A 17493-nucleotide genomic window follows, 5' to 3' on the forward strand; every position below is an offset into this window, starting at 1 on the left:
CCCCAGCGCTCAGTCCCGACAGTTAGGAAAGGAGATGGAATGAGGGAGGCCATGAATCCAAAGCTTACCCTCAGCACTCAGTCCCACCAATTAGAAAAGGAGATGGGAATGACCTTCCTGTTGGGTCTGTGGTGGAGTGGGTGAAGGTAGATCTCTCCAATGGGGCACAGATGGCAAACACAAACCCTGGTGGTTTTCAGCCGTTTCCTACTCGGTACAAAAGGTTTTGGCCCTCTACTTGGCTATAGACCGTTCTCCTCCAACTCCCTCGTCTGTCAGTCCGCTGTTGCCGTCTTCAAGTCTTATACTAATTACTTTTTTTGCGTGAAGAGCCCTTACCGGTGAGCGCCGTCTGCCAAACAGCTGACTCCCCTCTCCCAGCTCCTCCCCCCACCGCGGCAGACGCTGCAAGATCCGAGTGTTTATCTGTCACAGAAATTCGCACACTGCTTGAGATGTCTCCAGCGCCGAGCACTCGAGGTTTCAGCATGTTGTCATTCATCTCTGAAGTGCCTTCAGGAGCTCAGCGGGCCGACTATCACAAATCCCAGAGGATGGCAGGAAAAGCCGCCAGGGAAGCAGAGACCGGCAACGTATAATTGGAAAGATAGTGAAAGGAGAGAGCAGACACCTCAGGTGTAATGAGGCAGCGCAGAGCAGCCAATCAGAATGTAGCTTTCATTAGCTTCTACCATCATGGCAGGGAAAGGTGATTGCTGATTGGTCGCTGTGGGTATCTGAATCTTCACACACTGTGTTCTCCCTTATAGTAAGGAAACGTTCGTGGTTTTGGGTCCAGTTATTTCTCTTTTCCATTTATTGATGGGCACAGCTGGATCTTCAGGCCATAACCAATGGCGGGAAGATCTTCTCCCTTCCTGTGCCAGTTGTGGCATTTTTTGTGCTTTCCAGTACATGTCCCCTAGTCCTGGAGGCCTCTGTTTTGGCCCAGAACACAGGCCAGGGGGTGCCGGTGTCCTTGGGGGCCCCCTTTTGACTTTGTCAGGTCTTGGTGGTCATGGATGGTGTCCCACATGGTGAAGGGCCCTATTGATGGAATCCCCCGATTGAATGGCCTCTGGCATCTGCATCCCCAGCCTTGGACAATGGGTTTTCTTATGCCCCACTGCCTGTAGCCCTCTCACCTCCCCGTCAGCGGAGACATGTTTATTGTAACTCGGTTTACATGTATGTATCGTTTCAGCTCCTATTAGGCTGTTTGGGGTCCTTGCAGGTTGGCCTCCATCATTCAGGTTAGCTATTTTCCCTCTCTCGGGGAACCATTGGTTGGGACAACAGAAGGTACCACTCCTTCCTTGTCCTTAGTTTCCAGGGCCTTCCCATGTCGGGTCCAAGCATCTACTTGGGTGCCACACCCTCCATGACCATCAAGATATGGCAAAGTCAAATGGGGGCCTCAAGGACACCGACACCCCTTGACTCACGTCCTTCGTTTTCATGGCCTTCCCATGTCATGTCTGAGCACCTACCTGGGTGCCACACCCTCCATGACCGTCAAGATATGGCAAAATCAAATGGGGGCCTGAAGGACACCGACACCCCTTGGCTCACGTCCTTAGTTTCCAGGGCCTTCCCATGTCATGTCTGAGCATCTACCTGGGTGCCACACCCTCCATGATCGTCAGGACATGGTGTCCTTGAGGCCCCCCTTTTGACTTTGCCATGTCTTGACGATCATGGAGGGTGTGGCACCCAGGTAGATGCTCAGACCTGACATGGGAAGGCCCTGGAAACTAAGGAGGTGAGCCAAGGGGTGTTGGTGTCCTTGAGGCCCCCTTTTGACTTTGCAAACACCCCTTGGCTCACGTCCTTAGTTTCCAGGGCCTTCCTATGTCAGGTATGAGCATCTACTTGGGTGCCACACCCTCTATGATCAGCAAGACATGGCAGAGTCAAAAGGGGGCCTCAAGGACACCGACACCCCTTGGCTCACGTCCTTCGTTTTCATGGCCTTCTCATGTCAGGTCTGAGCATCTACCTGGGTGCCACACCCTCCATGACCGTCAAGACACGGCAAAGTCAAAAGGGGACCCTGAGGACACCGATGCTCCCTGGCCCACATTCTTGTCTGGAACAGAGGCCTCCAGGATCAGAGGATTCCTATTGGGGAGCAGACCACATAAATGTCCAGTTACGGATGGTGTGGCACCCAGGTAGATGCTTGGATCAGATAAGGCAAACTTCCAGTACCTTCTGCTGTCCCAACCAATGGGCCCACAAGAGAAGGAAATCCGTTAATCTGAGTGAAAGAGGCCCACCAAACAACCTAATAGGAGCTGAAACCGAATGTGCCAACTAACTCCCCTGGGGGGGATAAGAAAGGCCTTGGTCTTAAGTTATGGACTCAGATGCCAGGAGGTGGTTAATCGAGGGCTTCCAGGGACAAGTCCTTCACCATGCAGGACACTCTCCATGACCATCAAGACATGGCAAAGTCAAAAGTAGGCTCCGAGGACAGCAGCACCCCCATGGCCCACGTTTTGTGCTTCATTAGAGGCCTCCAGGGTCCAGGGGACTCATATTGGGAAGCAGAGAACATCGAATGGGAAGCAGCCCCAAAAATGAAACTGACACAGAAAGGGAGAGGATCTTCTCACCATCTGGTATGATCTGAAGATCCAGCTGTGTCCTTCAAGGAACCTCAATGAACATCTTCTGATTGGGCGGACGAGGTCTGGGTGGCTCTGATTGGGAACTTCATTAGAAGGCCAGCATGTTGGATTTCACAGTCGTCATGTGTTAGGGGGCGATTGTATGCAAGGGACATGTATGACCGGTGTCGTCTCTCTTGTGTTGGCAGCCTGCGGAGTTCCAGCAGCAAGTTGGCGCAGTTGACGTTGGAGCAGATCCTGGAACATCTGGATAACCTGAGACTCAACTTGTCCAATACCAAACAGAACTGTGAGTACCCCATCCCCCACCCTGCACCAATCAGGTCACCAGATACAGCATACCTCCCTCCTGGATCCTCCTATATCTCCTCATCTCTCCGCCTTCTTTAGCCAGCCCCGCCCTTTCCCCATCTCCGTAACCAATTACACAAACACAGGCCAGTTCCTGGCTCCACCTCCAGATCCCTCCCGGTGATGTGGCCCCCATTCATTTGTGGAGACTTTACCACGCAACCCAGCGTTCCATGAAGGCCACCGGCCAGCATGAGTCGGTGTATGGGCGGACCGGATACCTACAGAGCAGGGCAGTGCAAGAACTTCTGCTGGTCTAATTGTGTGTTGGGGTCACACAGATACCCCCCCACCCCCCTCCTCCTATAGCAGTCTCCCTCGTCCCCACTGGTCTCCCTCCTCCTATGGCGGTCTCCCTCCTCCTATGGCGGTCTCCCTCCTCCTATGGCGGTCTCCCTCCTCCTATGGCGGTCTCCCTCCTCCTATGGCGGTCTCCCTCCTCCTATGGCGGTCTCCCTCCTCCTATGGCGGTCTCCCTCCTCCTATGGCGGTCTCCCTCCTCCTATGGCGGTCTCCCTCCTCCTATGGCGGTCTCCCTCCTCGCGGTCTCCCTCCTCCCCACCGGTCTCCCTCCTCCCCACCGGTCTCCCTCCTCCCCACCGGTCTCCCTCCTCCCCACCGGTCTCCCTCCTCCCCACCGGTCTCCCTCCTCCCCACCGGTCTCCCTCCTCCCCACCGGTCTCCCTCCTCCCCACCGGTCTCCCTCCTCCCCACCGGTCTCCCTCCTCCTATGGCGGTCTCCCTCCTCCTATGGCGGTCTCCCTCCTCCTATGGCGGTCTCCCTCCTCCTATGGCGGTCTCCCTCCTCCTATGGCGGTCTCCCTCCTCCTATGGCGGTCTCCCTCCTCCTATGGCGGTCTCCCTCCTCCTATGGCGGTCTCCCTCCTCCTATGGCGGTCTCCCTCCTCCTATGGCGGTCTCCCTCCTCCTATGGCGGTCTCCCTCCTCGCGGTCTCCCTCCTCGCGGTCTCCCTCCTCGCGGTCTCCCTCCTCGCGGTCTCCCTCCTCGCGGTCTCCCTCCTCGCGGTCTCCCTCCTCCCCACCGGTCTCCCTCCTCGCGGTCTCCCTCCTCGCGGTCTCCCTCCTCCCCACCGGTCTCCCTCCTCCCCACCGGTCTCCCTCCTCCCCACCGGTCTCCCTCCTCCCCACCGGTCTCCCTCCTCCCCACCGGTCTCCCTCCTCCCCACCGGTCTCCCTCCTCCTATGGCGGTCTCCCTCCTCCTATGGCGGTCTCCCTCCTCCCCACTGGTCTCCCTCCTCCTATGGCGGTCTCCCTCCTCCTATGGCGGTCTCCCTCCTCCTATGGCGGTCTCCCTCCTCCTATGGCGGTCTCCCTCCTCCTATGGCGGTCTCCCTCCTCGCGGTCTCCCTCCTCGCGGTCTCCCTCCTCGCGGTCTCCCTCCTCGCGGTCTCCCTCCTCGCGGTCTCCCTCGTCCCCACCGGTCTCCCTCGTCCCCACCGGTCTCCCTCGTCCCCACCGGTCTCCCTCGTCCCCACCGGTCTCCCTCGTCCCCACCGGTCTCCCTCGTCCCCACCGGTCTCCCTCGTCCCCACCGGTCTCCCTCGTCCCCACCGGTCTCCCTCGTCCCCACCGGTCTCCCTCGTCCCCACCGGTCTCCCTCGTCCCCACCGGTCTCCCTCGTCCCCACCGGTCTCCCTCGTCCCCACCGGTCTCCCTCGTCCCCACCGGTCTCCCTCGTCCCCACCGGTCTCCCTCGTCCCCACCGGTCTCCCTCGTCCCCACCGGTCTCCCTCGTCCCCACCGGTCTCCCTCGTCCCCACCGGTCTCCCTCGTCCCCACCGGTCTCCCTCGTCCCCACCGGTCTCCCCTCCTCCTATGGCAGTCTCCCTCCTCTTCCCCTCCGGTCTCCCTCTCCTCCTGTGGCAGCCCCCCCAAATCCATCTCCCTCTATTCCTTCTATGGCAGTTCTGTCTGCTTATCATCCGGCTGGACCCGAAGTTCATCCTCCCATCTATGTATAGCTCTGTAATTCTGTTGTCGCTCCGAAAAGCCGCAGCTAGACGGAACCGTTATCGCGTCCAATCATCTCCCCTGCCTGGCGTAGAGCTCTGCTTCCCTCTAGTGACCAGATTGGGTCACTGCAGACACATCGGTACTTTTCCATGATCTTGTACTTTGTCAGTGCAGCAAACCCCCCCCCCCCTCCCCCCCCACCCAGCAGTATAGGCTCACCTCACCAAATCCACCCTCCCTCCCCAGCAGTACAGACTCACCTCACACCCCCCCCCCTTCCCCCCGAGCAGTAGACTCACCTTCCCCCCCACAGCAGTACAGACTCACCTCACACCCACCCCCCAACCCCCGCATTCTTGTCTCCAATGTACATGACTTCCCCCCTCGCCCCCCTACCTTCACCCAAATATTCATACCTTTCCTCCACCTTCCCCTATATGTCTCAATATACATATGATCCTCCCCCCGGCAGTACATACCTCCCCCTCCCCCCCCGGCAGTACATACCTCCCCCTCCCCCCCCGGCAGTACATACCTCCCCCTCCCCCCCCCGGCAGTACATACCTCCCCTCCCTCCCCCCCGGCAGTACATACCTCCCCCTCCCTCCCCCCGGCAGTACATACCTCCCCCTCCCCCCCCGGCAGTACATACCTCCCCCTCCCCCCCCGGCAGTACATACCTCCCCCTCCCCCCCGGCAGTACATACCTCCCCCTCCCCCCCCGGCAGTACATACCTCCCCCCTCCCCCCCCGGCAGTACATACCTCCCCCTCCCCCCCCGGCAGTACATACCTCCCCCCCCCCCCCCCGGCAGTACATACCTCCCCCCCCCCCCCCCCGGCAGTACATACCCCCCCTCCCCCCCGGCAGTACATACCTCCCCCTCCCTCCCCCCGGCAGTACATACCTCCCCCTCCCTCCCCCCGGCAGTACATACCTCCCCCTCCCTCCCCCCCGGCAGTACATACCTCCCCCTCCCTCCCCCCCGGCAGTACATACCTCCCCCTCCCTCCCCCCCGGCAGTACATACCTCCCCCTCCCTCCCCCCCGGCAGTACATACCTCCCCCTCCCCCCCGGCAGTACATACCTCCCCCTCCCTCCCCCCCGGCAGTACATACCTCCCCCTCCCTCCCCCCCGGCAGTACATACCTCCCCCTCCCTCCCCCCCGGCAGTACATACAGTTGTGACCAAAATTATTCAACCCCCAATGCTGTAAAGGGTTTAGGGACTATAGTGTACATTTGGAATTGTATTCAGAATCAAATCCTACAAGGACGTTGTAACTACCCAAATGCAACTAAAATGACATCAATTGTTTATGTAATACAGTAGTAAATGGTTCTTATGTGGTTTCTTCATTGCCACAATTATTCAACCCCTTAAAGACTACCACTCTGAAGAACAGAGGTTCATACAGGTGCTTTCCATCAGGTATTGAAAACACCTGTGGATGTCACCGAGCAGCAATCAAGCATAATAAGCACCAATTAGGCAGCTTTAAAATGACTGTGATACTCAGCTCCTTCTAGACATTTACTGGTGTGGTTACAAACATGGTGAAGGCAAGAGAATGGTCCAGGAAGACAAGAGAAGAGGTGATTTCTCTTCACAGGAAGGGCAATGGCTATAAGAAGATTGCAAAGATGTTAAACATACCAAGAGACACCTTAGGAAGCATCATTCGCAAATTCAAGGCAAAGGGCACTGTTGAAACGCTACCTGGTCGTGGCAGAAAGAAGATGCTGACTTCGACTGCTGTGCGCTACCTGAAGCGTAGAGTGGAGAGAAGTCCCCGTGTGACTGCTGAGGAACTGAGAAAAGATTTGTCAGATGTGGGTACAGAAGTTTCAGCCCAGACAATAAGACGCACACTGCGTAATGAAGGCCTCCGTGCCAGAACTCCCAGGCGTACCCCCTTGCTGTCTCCAAAGAATAAGAAGAGTCGACTGCAGTATGCCAAAAGCCATGTGGACAAACCACAAAAGTTGTGGGATAGTGTTCTGTGGACTGATGAAACAAAATTAGAACTGTTTGGGCCCATGGATCAACGCTATGTTTGGAGGAGGAAGAACAAGGCCTATGATGAAAAGAACACCTTGCCTACTGTGAAGCATGGTGGAGGGTCAATCATGCTTTGGGGCTGTTTTGCTTCTGCAGGTACAGGGAAGCTTCAGCGTGTGCAAGGTACCATGAATTCTCTTCAGTACCAGGAGATATTGGATGGAAACGTGATGCAGTCCGTCACACACCTGAGGCTTGGGAGACGTTGGACCTTTCAACAGGACAATGATCCCAAGCATACCTCCAAGTCCACTAGAGCATGGTTGCAGAGGAAAGGCTGGAACATTTTGGAGTGGCCATCGCAGTCACCAGACTTAAATCCGATTGAGAACCTCTGGTGGGACTTAAAGAAAGCAGTTGCAGTGCGCAAGCCTAAGAATGTGACTGAACTGGAGGCCTTTGCCCATGAAGAATGGGCGAAGATACCCGTAGATCGCTGCAAGACACTTGTGTCAAGCTATGCTTCACGTTTAAAAGCTGTTATAACTGTAAAAGGATGCTGTACTAAGTACTAAGATTGAATGTCACTTGGGGGTTGAATAAAACTGATAATGCTGTGAGCACAGAAAAGACATTTGTGGTTATTTCATTATAACTGTTATGTTATATTTGTCTGACCTACAAGTGCCTCTTTAATGTAAATGTAAGCAAGATGACTGAATGATCAAAAGCAATGTCAAACTGGCCAAAACACTCAATTTCAGTGGGGGTTGAATAATTTTGGTCACAACTGTACCTCCCCCTCCCTCCCCCCCCGGCAGTACATACCTCCCCCTCCCTCCCCCCCGGCAGTACATACCTCCCCCTCCCTCCCCCCCGGCAGTACATACCTCCCCCTCCCTCCCCCCCGGCAGTACATACCTCCCCCTCCCCCCCGGCAGTACATACCTCCCCCTCCTTCCCCTTCAGTACATACCTCCCCCTCCCCCCCCCGGCAGTACATACCTCCCCCTCCCCCCCCCGGCAGTACATACCTCCCCCTCCCCCCTGGCAGTACATACCTCCCCCTCCCCCCTGGCAGTACATACCTCCCCCTCCCCCCCGGCAGTACATACCTCCCCCTCCCCCCCGGCAGTACATACCTCCCCCTCCCCCCCCGGCAGTACATACCTCCCCCTCCCCCCCTCCCCCCCCGGCAGTACATACCTCCCCCTCCCCCCCCCCCCCGGCAGTACATACCTCCCCCTCCCCCCCCCCCCCCCCGGCAGTACATACCTCCCCCTCCCCCCCCCACGGCAGTACATACCTCCCCCTCCCCCCCCGGCAGTACATACCTCCCCCTCCCCCCCCCAGCAGTACATACCTCCCCCTCCCCCCCCCCAGCAGTACATACCTCCCCCCCCAGCAGTACATACCTCCCCCCCCAGCAGTACATACCTCCCCCTCCCCCCAGCAGCACATACCTCCCCCTCCCCCCAGCAGCACATACCTCCCCCTCCCCCCAGCAGTACATACCTCCCCCTCCCCCCAGCAGTACATACCCCCCCCCCTCCCCCCAGCCGTACATCCCCCCCCCCCCCCAGCCGTACACCCCCCCCCCCCCCAGCCGTACATCCCCCCCCCCCCCAGCCGTACATCCCCCCCCCCCCAGCCGTACATCCCCCCCCCCCAGCCGTACATCCCCCCCCCCCCCAGCCGTACATCCCCCCCCCCCAGCCGTACATCCCCCCCCCCCCAGCCGTACATCCCCCCCCCCCCCCCCCAGCCGTACATCCTTCCCCCCCAGCCGTACATCCTTCCCCCCCAGCCGTACATCCTTCCCCCCCAGCCGTACATCCTTCCCCCCCAGCCGTACATCCCTCCCCCCAGCCGTACATCCCTCCCCCCAGCCGTACATCCCTCCCCCCAGCCGTACATTCCTCCCCCCAGCCGTACATCCCTCCCCCCAGCCGTACATCCCTCCCCCCAGCCGTACATCCTTCCCCCCCAGCCGTACATCCTTCCCCCCCAGCCGTACATCCTTCCCCCCAGCCGTACATCCCTCCCCCCAGCCGTACATCCTTCCCCCCCAGCCGTACATCCTTCCCCCCCAGCCGTACATCCCTCCCCCCAGCCGTACATCCTTCCCCCCCAGCCGTACATCCTTCCCCCCCAGCCGTACATCCTTCCCCCCAGCCGTACATCCTTCCCCCCAGCCGTACATCCTTCCCCCCAGCCGTACATCCTTCCCCCCCAGCCGTACATCCCTCCCTCCAGCCGTACATCCCTCCCCCCAGCCGTACATCCCTCCCCCCAGCCGTACATCCCTCCCCCCAGCCGTACATCCTTCCCCCCCAGCCGTACTCCCTTCCCCCCAGCCGTACATCCCTCCCCCCAGCCGTACATCCTTCCCCCCCAGCCGTACATCCCTCCCCCCAGCCGTACATCCTTCCCCCCAGCCGTACATCCCTCCCCCCAGCCGTACATCCCTCCCCCCAGCCGTACATCCTTCCCCCCCAGCCGTACATCCCTCCCCCCAGCCGTACATCCCTCCCCCCAGCCGTACATCCATCCCCCTCCCCCCAGCCGTACATCCTTCCCCCCCAGTGTCAGTATTCTGTACAGTATGAAGAGTTCCGGGTTCCTCCGGTATAATGAATATTGTTGTTGTTCAGTTTTCAGCCAGACGCCGATCCTGCAGGCTCTCCAGCACGTCCAGGCCAGCTGTGATGAGGCACATAAGATGAAGTAAGGATGGGAAGATCTCATGTCACGTACCCTGCACCCCCCCAAACTATGTGTTCACCCCTCCCCCCATTAGCATGGATATTCATGCAGAGCCCCCAGTGCATGCTGGGACGTCACACTTCTCCTGGGTCAGACATCAGTTATTATATGAAGTGGAATAGTAACATCTGGATTAACACCTTTGGTATCAGAGACCCGACCATTAGGGGGCGTCACACAGAAATGGGAGGACCTTATGTGGCTGCTTAATATACACCACCTGCATGCGGAAATCAGGCTTGCAGTGAGAGTCACTACTTGGATGAGTGCTTCGGTGGGATGTCAGCGGGGGGCTCGGGGGGCTCACCAATGGGGTCTACTACAGTAATAGTGCAAAAAAGGCAGAATGGTGGGGCTGATTGACCAGTGCTGCAGACTCTGAATGGTGGTGTCACCCTCCAGGGGAGGTTACAAGAGGTTGGGCAAGACTTAAGTCTGGCAGGTGATTTGGTTCTGTGAATGTGTCGGGTTTCTGTAGAGCTGCAATGGGTGTAGTAACTCGTCTCTGCAAGGAGGTGGCGCTCTGTGTCCTCGTCTGTCCACCCATTGTAATGGTCACCTCTGAGGTGTAGTACCTCTCCTATACCAGGAGGTGGCGCTGTGACCCTCTGTCCACCCCCTGTAATGGTCACCTCTGAGGTGTAATACCTCTCCTATGCCAGGAGGTGGTGCTGTGACCCTCTGTCCACCCCCTGTAATGTATACCTTTGAGGTGTAGTACCTCTCCTATGCCAGGAGGTGGCACTGTGACCCTCTGTCCACCCACTGTAATGGTCACCTCTGAGGTGTAATACCTCTCCTATGCCAGGAGGTGGCACTGTGACCCTCTGTCCACCATCTGTAATGGATACCTCTGAGGTGTAGTACCTCCCCTATGCCAGGAGGTGGCACTGTGACCCTCTGTCCACCCGCTGTAATGGTCACCTCTGAGGTGTAGTACCTCTCCTATGCCAGGAGGTGGTGCTGTGACCCTCTGTCCACCATCTGTAATGGTCACCTCTGAGGTGTAATACCTCTCCTATGCCAGGAGGTGGCACTGTGACCCTCTGTCCACCCACTGTAATGGTCACCTCTGAGGTGTAATACCTCTCCTATGCCAGGAGGTGGCACTGTGACCCTCTGTCCACCCGCTGTAATGGTCACCTCTGAGGTGTAGTACCTCTCCTATGCCAGGAGGTGGCTCTGTGTCCTCGTCTGTCCACCATCTGTAATGGTCACCTCTGAGGTGTAATACCTCTCCTATGCCAGGAGGTGGCACTGTGTCCTCGTCTGTCCACCATCTGTAATGGTCACCTCTGAGGTGTAGTACCTCTCCTATGCCAGGAGGTGGCTCTGTGTCCTCGTCTGTCCACCATCTGTAATGGTCACCTCTGAGGTGTAATACCTCTCCTATGCCAGGAGGTGGCACTGTGACCCTCTGTCCACCCACTGTAATGGTCACCTCTGAGGTGTAATACCTCTCCTATGCCAGGAGGTGGCACTGTGACCCTCGGTCCACCCACTGTAATGGTCACCTCTGAGGTGTAATACCTCCCCTATGCCAGGAGGTGGTGCTGTGACCCTCTGTCCACCCACTGTAATGTATACCTCTGAGGTGTAGTACCTCTCCTATGCCAGGAGGTGGCACTGTGACCCTCTGTCCACCCACTGTAATGGATACCTCTGAGGTGTAGTACCTCTCCTATGCCAGGAGGTGGCACTGTGACCCTCTGTCCACCCACTGTAATGGATACCTCTGAGGTGTAGTACCTCTCCTATGCCAGGAGGTGGCTCTGTGTCGTCTGTCCACCCACTGTAATGGTCACCTCTGAGGTGTAGTACCTCTCCTATGCCAGGAGGTGGTGCTGTGACCCTCTGTCCACCATCTGTAATGGTCACCTCTGAGGTGTAGTACCTCTCCTATGCCAGGAGGTGGCTCTGTGTCGTCTGTCCACCATCTGTAATGGATACCTCTGAGGTGTAGTACCTCTCCTATGCCAGGAGGTGGCACTGTGACCCTCTGTCCACCCACTGTAATGGTCACCTCTGAGGTGTAGTACCTCCCCTATGCCAGGAGGTGGTGCTGTGACCCTCTGTCCACCCACTGTAATGGATACCTCTGAGGTGTAATACCTCTCCTATGCCAGGAGGTGGCGCTGTGACCCTCTGTCCACCCACTGTAATGGTCACCTCTGAGGTGTAATACCTCTCCTATGCCAGGAGGTGGCGCTGTGACCCTTATCTGTCCACCCCCTGTAATGGTCACCTCTGAGGTGTAATACCTCTCCTGTGCCAGGAGGTGGCTCTGTGCTGCATTTGGCCACCCACTGTAATGGTCACCTGAGGTGTAGTACCTCTCTTTTGTCAGGAGGTGGCGCTGTGTCCCTCAGCTGTCCACTCACTGTGATGGCCACCTCTGAGGTGTAGTACCTCTGTTTCAGCAGCAGGTGGCTCTGTGCCCCCACTTGCCCACCCAATGTAATGGATACCTCTGAGGTGTAGTACCCCTCTTATGCCAGGAGGTGGCACTGTGGCCCTCTGTCCACCCACTGCAATGGCAACCTCTCAGCTGTAGTACCTGTTTCGGCAGCAGGTGGCGCTGTGACCTCAATTACATTGTGTGTTCCATCTGTCAGGTTCAGCGATCTTTTCTCGCTGGCGGAGGAGTACGAAGATTCGACAAAGGCGCCAAAGAGCCGGCGGAAAGGGCCCATGACCAGCCCACGCAGCAGGAAGACCACGGCGCAGCCAACCAACACGGAGGAGGAGTCTGCGTCCAGCAGCGCCTCGGTGAGCATCTTGACAGGCGGTGGGCGGGGTCACCTGTTCTAATGGGCAGGGTCACCTGTTCTAATGGGCGGGGGTCACCTGTTCTAATGGGCGGGGTCACCTGTTCTAATGGGCAGGGTCACCTGTTCTAATGGGCAGGGTCACCTGTTCTAATGGGCGGGGTCACCTGTTCTAATGGGCGGGGTCACCTGTTCTAATGGGCGGGGTCACCTGTTCTAATGGGCGGGGGGTCACCTGTTCTGGTGGGCGGGGCATAAACAAGGGATGTCAAGGCAAAAGCTCCATTGTTTTGGGTTAGGTTGTATTGGGGTGGTGGGCGGAGTCAGGACATTGGGGCGGTGCAGAGGCGGAGTCAGGACATTCGCCGCCGGGAATAACGAACGCCATTTCCCATTTTCTTCGCAGGAAGAGGAAGACGCGAAGCCAAAGCCCAGCAAGCGGAAGAGGAAGGGCTCCGCGGCGGTGGGATCGGACAGCGACTGATAGCCCCGCCCACCCAGTGGATGCTGATGAACTGTTCAGCGCTGCGATTGGCCGGTCGATGCTTCCCTCAGACTCCTTGATGACATCAAATAGCTGTCGGCCATTTTTCCTCTTACCCCACCCCCCGCAGACAGGACGACGCCTCCTCTGCGCCGGAGGCGGGCCATTTATAGAAATCTCTTATTTTCTTACTGGACTGTATATAAACCGCGTGCGGCGGCGGCGTGACTCCGCCTCCTCTGTGTACATTTTTCTTTTTTTTTTTTTTTTCTTTTTTTTTAAAGAAAGTGAAAATATTTTAAAACACAATAAATGGTTTGTGATACCCGACACCCCGGGGCCCCTTCCTGCGCCCGGCCACCGCATCGTCAAAGATGGCCGCTTGTTGTGATTGGACGGGTTCTGTTGAGGGAGAGAGGCGGGAGTAGATGTGATTGGTGTAAGAAGACAGGGGGGTGGCAATGGGTGTGACCTCTAGGGGCCCCATCCTCCACTGCCTGCATTTTTAGGAGTGACCTTTAGGGGCCCCATCCTCCACTCCCTGCACAGTTAGCGGGGGCCCCATCCTCCACTGCCTGCACAGTTAGCGGTGTGACGTCTGGGGACGTGACCTCTAGGGGCCCCATCCTCCACTGCCTGCACAGGGTTGGGTGTGACCTCTGGGGGCGTGATCTCTAGGGGCCCCTTCCTCCACTGCCTGCACAGTTAGGGGTGCGACCTCTGGGGGGGCCCTTCCTCCACTGCTTGCACTGTTAGGGGTGTGACCTCTGGGGGGCCCTTCCTCCACTGCCTGCACAGTTAGGGGTGCGACCTCTGGGGGGGCCCTTCCTCCACAGTTAGGGGTGCGACCTTTGGGGGGCCCTTCCTCCGCTGCCTGCATTGTTAGGGGTGTGACCTCTGGGGGGGCCCTTCCTCCACTGCCTGCACAGTTAGGGGTGCGACCTCTGGGGGGGGCCCTTCCTCCACTGCCTGCACAGTTAGGGGTGCGACCTCTGGGGGGGCCCTTTCTCCACTGCCTGCACAGTTAGGGGTGCGACCTCTGGGGGGGGCCCTTCACTGCCTGCATTGTTAGGGATGCGACCTCTAGGGGGCCTTCCTTTCCTGGCTGCATTGTTAGGGGTGTGACCTCTGGGGGCCCCATCCTCCACTGCCTGCATTGTTAGGGGTGTGACCTCTGGGGTTCACACGGTTTTATGGTGTACCTGAAGCACAGAGGAAAAGGGGGAGGGGTCATAACTCGGTGCTGAGGACTGTCAAGAATGAAGAGTTGGCCAGCCAATAGGGTGAGAGGAGGAGGCGGGAGCAGTTCTTGTATCGCCGCCATATAAAGAGCGATGCGTGAGGACTTGCCTACAGAAGAAGGAACCCCAAAGAACTGACGGCAATGCCTTCATTCCTCCTCACTGACTGGACTTCCTCATTGAGACCCCCCCCAAGCTTGGCTACCAGTCCAAGTGGAGTTTCGCTCCCTCCTCTTCCCGTCACCTTTCCTGTGTCTCCTCACGGATTTGCAGATCTCCAGAGGGCCCTATTGAGACCTTGTTGACCAGGGTGTCGTTGCCCTGGTTCCTGGGGTAGATCAGGTTCAAGGATCGTACGTCAACCAGTTCACCGTTTCCTTTCTTAAAGCCCTGAACGTCTTCATTTGAACCCAGAAGATCTGCATGGAATCCACCAGACTCCTATTTCCCTCACCTTTCCTGTGTCTCCTCGCAGATCTCCAGAGGGCCCTATTGAGACCTTGTTGACCAGGGTGTCGTTGCCCTGGTTCCTGGGGTAGATCAGGTTCAAGGATCGTAAGTCAACCAGTTCACCGTTTCCTTTCTTAAAGCCCTGAACGTCTTCATTTGAACCCAGAAGATCTGCATGGAATCCACCAGACTCCTCTTTCCCTCACCTTTCCTGTGTCTCCTCGCAGATCTCCAGTGGGCCCTATGGAGACCTTGTTGACCAGGGTGTTGTTGCCTTAGTTCCTGTGGTAGAACAGGTTCAAGGATCGTATGTCAACCAGTTCACCGTTTCCTAACCCTTTCTTAAAGCCCTGAATGTCTTCATTTGAACCCAGATCTGCATGGAATCCACCAGACTCCTCTGCCCCTCACCTTTCCTGTGTCTCCTCGCAGATCTCCAGTGGGCCCTATGGAGACCTTGTTGACCAGGGTGTCGTTGCCTTAGTTCCTGTGGTAGAACAGGTTCAAGGATCGTACGTCAACCAGTTCACCGTTTCCTAACCCTTTCTTAAAGCCCTGAATGTCTTCATTTGAACCCAGATCTGCATGGAATCCACCAGACTCCTCTTTCCCTCACCTTTCCTGTGTCTCCTCGCAGATCTCCAGTGGGCCCTCTTGAGACCTTGTTGACCAGGGTGTCGTTGCCTTAGTTTCTATGGTAGAACAGGTTCAAGGATCGTACGTCAACCAGTTCACCGTTTCCTAACCCTTTCTTAAAGCCCTGAATGTCTTCATTTGAACCCAGATCTGCATGGAATCCACCAGACTCCTCTGCCCCTCACCTTTCCTGTGTCTCCTCGCAGATCTCCAGTGGGCCCTATGGAGACCTTGTTGACCAGGGTGTCGTTGCCTTAGTTCCTGTGGTAGAACAGGTTCAAGGATCGTACGTCAACCAGTTCACCGTTTCCTAACCCTTTCTTAAAGCCCTGAATGTCTTCATTTGAACCCAGATCTGCATGGAATCCATACACTCTTCTTCCTTCATGGAAATGTTCTGGCTTTTGTGGTCATAAAGAACATACCTTGGACATGTCCCATGTTTTCCGATACCTCAGCCTTTTCTGTTTTGCTGTGGGACCCCTGTGCTACTAGTTTGTGGCCCTGCTATTTAGCTTCTCCTCAGCACCCCGGGGTGTTCACCAAGGTGCTCCAGTATTGGCCATTCTGCTCTCTCATGGCATCCCTATTGTGGGACACTTGGATGGTCTTCTGTTGAGGGAACAGTCGGTGCAGGCTCTGTGGTTTTGATTTTCCAGATGTTACAGCGATTCAGGTGGATCCTGAACCCTCAGAATAGGTTGTTGGAACCTTCTCATTGGTTTGACTATGAAGGTAGACCTCAGCTGGCAGCGTATAGTCCTTTACACCGCTCAGGGGAAAAACGCCATACTCTCCGACCTTCGATTCAAACGCTCCAGTCCAGAAGTCACCCGACTGTCTACTTTTTCATGTATGTCACGGGTCTGATGGTACCTTCGATGCGCTTGTTTTGACCAGTTCCGCTCCATCTCTTGATAATGAAACATTCTGTCATCATGGGACAAGTCAGGTCCCTGGGCAGACTGCTTTTTTGGTATAAAAGGCCAAGTTGTCCATAGCTTGTTGGCTCTGGAATCGGGGAAGCCTCCTTCTTGACCTGGGAGAAGTCCTGTACTCCCTGGGCTTGCAGGAGATTTGATCGTTGGGGTAGTCTCCTCTCCCGGTCCACATTCTGGAACTTTGACTGAATCTCCAGCATTGGACCATCCTGCTGGAAGGTTACCTGAACAGGACAACGCCATGGGGTTGGCATACATCAACCATCAGAGCAGAACTAGAAATCTCGCCGAATCAATTGGATCCTGTCCTTGGCAGAACTTCACGTTCCAGCCTTGTTCACGGTGTACATCCCAGGTGTAGACGATGGCAAGCAGACCTCAGCTGGCAGTGGCTGGACTGGGGAAGTGGTCCCTACACCCTGAGATGTTTAAGGACCTGTGTCACTGGTGGGGGATGCTGGAATCGGACCTTCTGGCCTCCAGGTTCAATAACCGCTAAAAGAGCGAAGATGGCGAGACTAGTAGAGTCAACTAGAAGAACAGAGCCACATCCTGCAAGGATCCATCCATCTCTGGTGGTGGACATTGCCCAACTCCCAGAAATGGTGCTAGTTCCAGGGCAGACCTGTCTCTGTGTGATGCTACAATTGTGCACTCTAAAGACATCCTGCGGTTCAGCAGCAACAACAGATGACTGGTCCTCTTTAAAAGCCAAGATTTCCTGTGTGACTGGCCCGGCTCTGATTCGCGGAGCTGTGTTGTGGTCCTTTAAACGTTCAGTTGAGCGAGAGATCGAAGGCACATTGAGGTAATTCTGGGAATTTTTGAGAAGGAGGGTGAAGGGGACAACATCTGTTCCAGAATGTTCTAGAGCCGCGTTCTCCATCTGGCGTTCGAGAAGAGAACGTGGCGCAGGCCTCGACCTCTGGAGTTAATTATTTCCCTCACCTGGCCCCGTTCCTCTTTTTTCTTTCTCTGCGGCTCACAATGTGCGTCCTTGTATGACCCCGCTGAGGGCAGCTGATCCGTGATTGTGTCCCTCTCCATGTCCTACAGCAGACTGGAAGGGCGCCTACCTTAACCCTTTGCGCTGTTGGATTAGGACGCACAGACGTTTACGTGGTTAACGAGGGTTGAAGAAAAAAGTTTTATGTACTGACAGGCGCAGGGGACTTCTGATATCCACATATGGTCCTTCAGTCAGTTGATGGAGCCATAAAAATGTCAGGATAAGGTCCTTCAGCA

At 56.6% G+C, this 17493-nt stretch overlaps 1 protein-coding gene across 1 annotated transcript in view; it reads left to right on the plus strand.

Moving 5' to 3' along the window:
• Positions 1-13310, plus strand: part of INTS3 (integrator complex subunit 3) — a 33466-nt gene extending 20156 nt beyond the window's left edge. Inside the window, exons 13-16 of the mRNA XM_089665736.1 lie at positions 2822-2922; positions 9617-9689; positions 12344-12497; positions 12903-13310. Coding sequence (XP_089521862.1) covers positions 2822-2922; positions 9617-9689; positions 12344-12497; positions 12903-12980 — 406 coding nt within the window. The 3' untranslated portion in view covers positions 12981-13310. The remainder of the gene's footprint in view (positions 1-2821; positions 2923-9616; positions 9690-12343; positions 12498-12902) is intronic.
• Positions 13311-17493: the final 4183 nt, after the last annotated feature.

This window comes from Staurois parvus, unplaced genomic scaffold (assembly GCF_062004578.1).
Source record: "Staurois parvus isolate SC_StPar_1 unplaced genomic scaffold, SC_StPar_1.0 ptg002311l, whole genome shotgun sequence".
NCBI classification, from domain to species: domain Eukaryota; kingdom Metazoa; phylum Chordata; class Amphibia; order Anura; family Ranidae; genus Staurois; species Staurois parvus.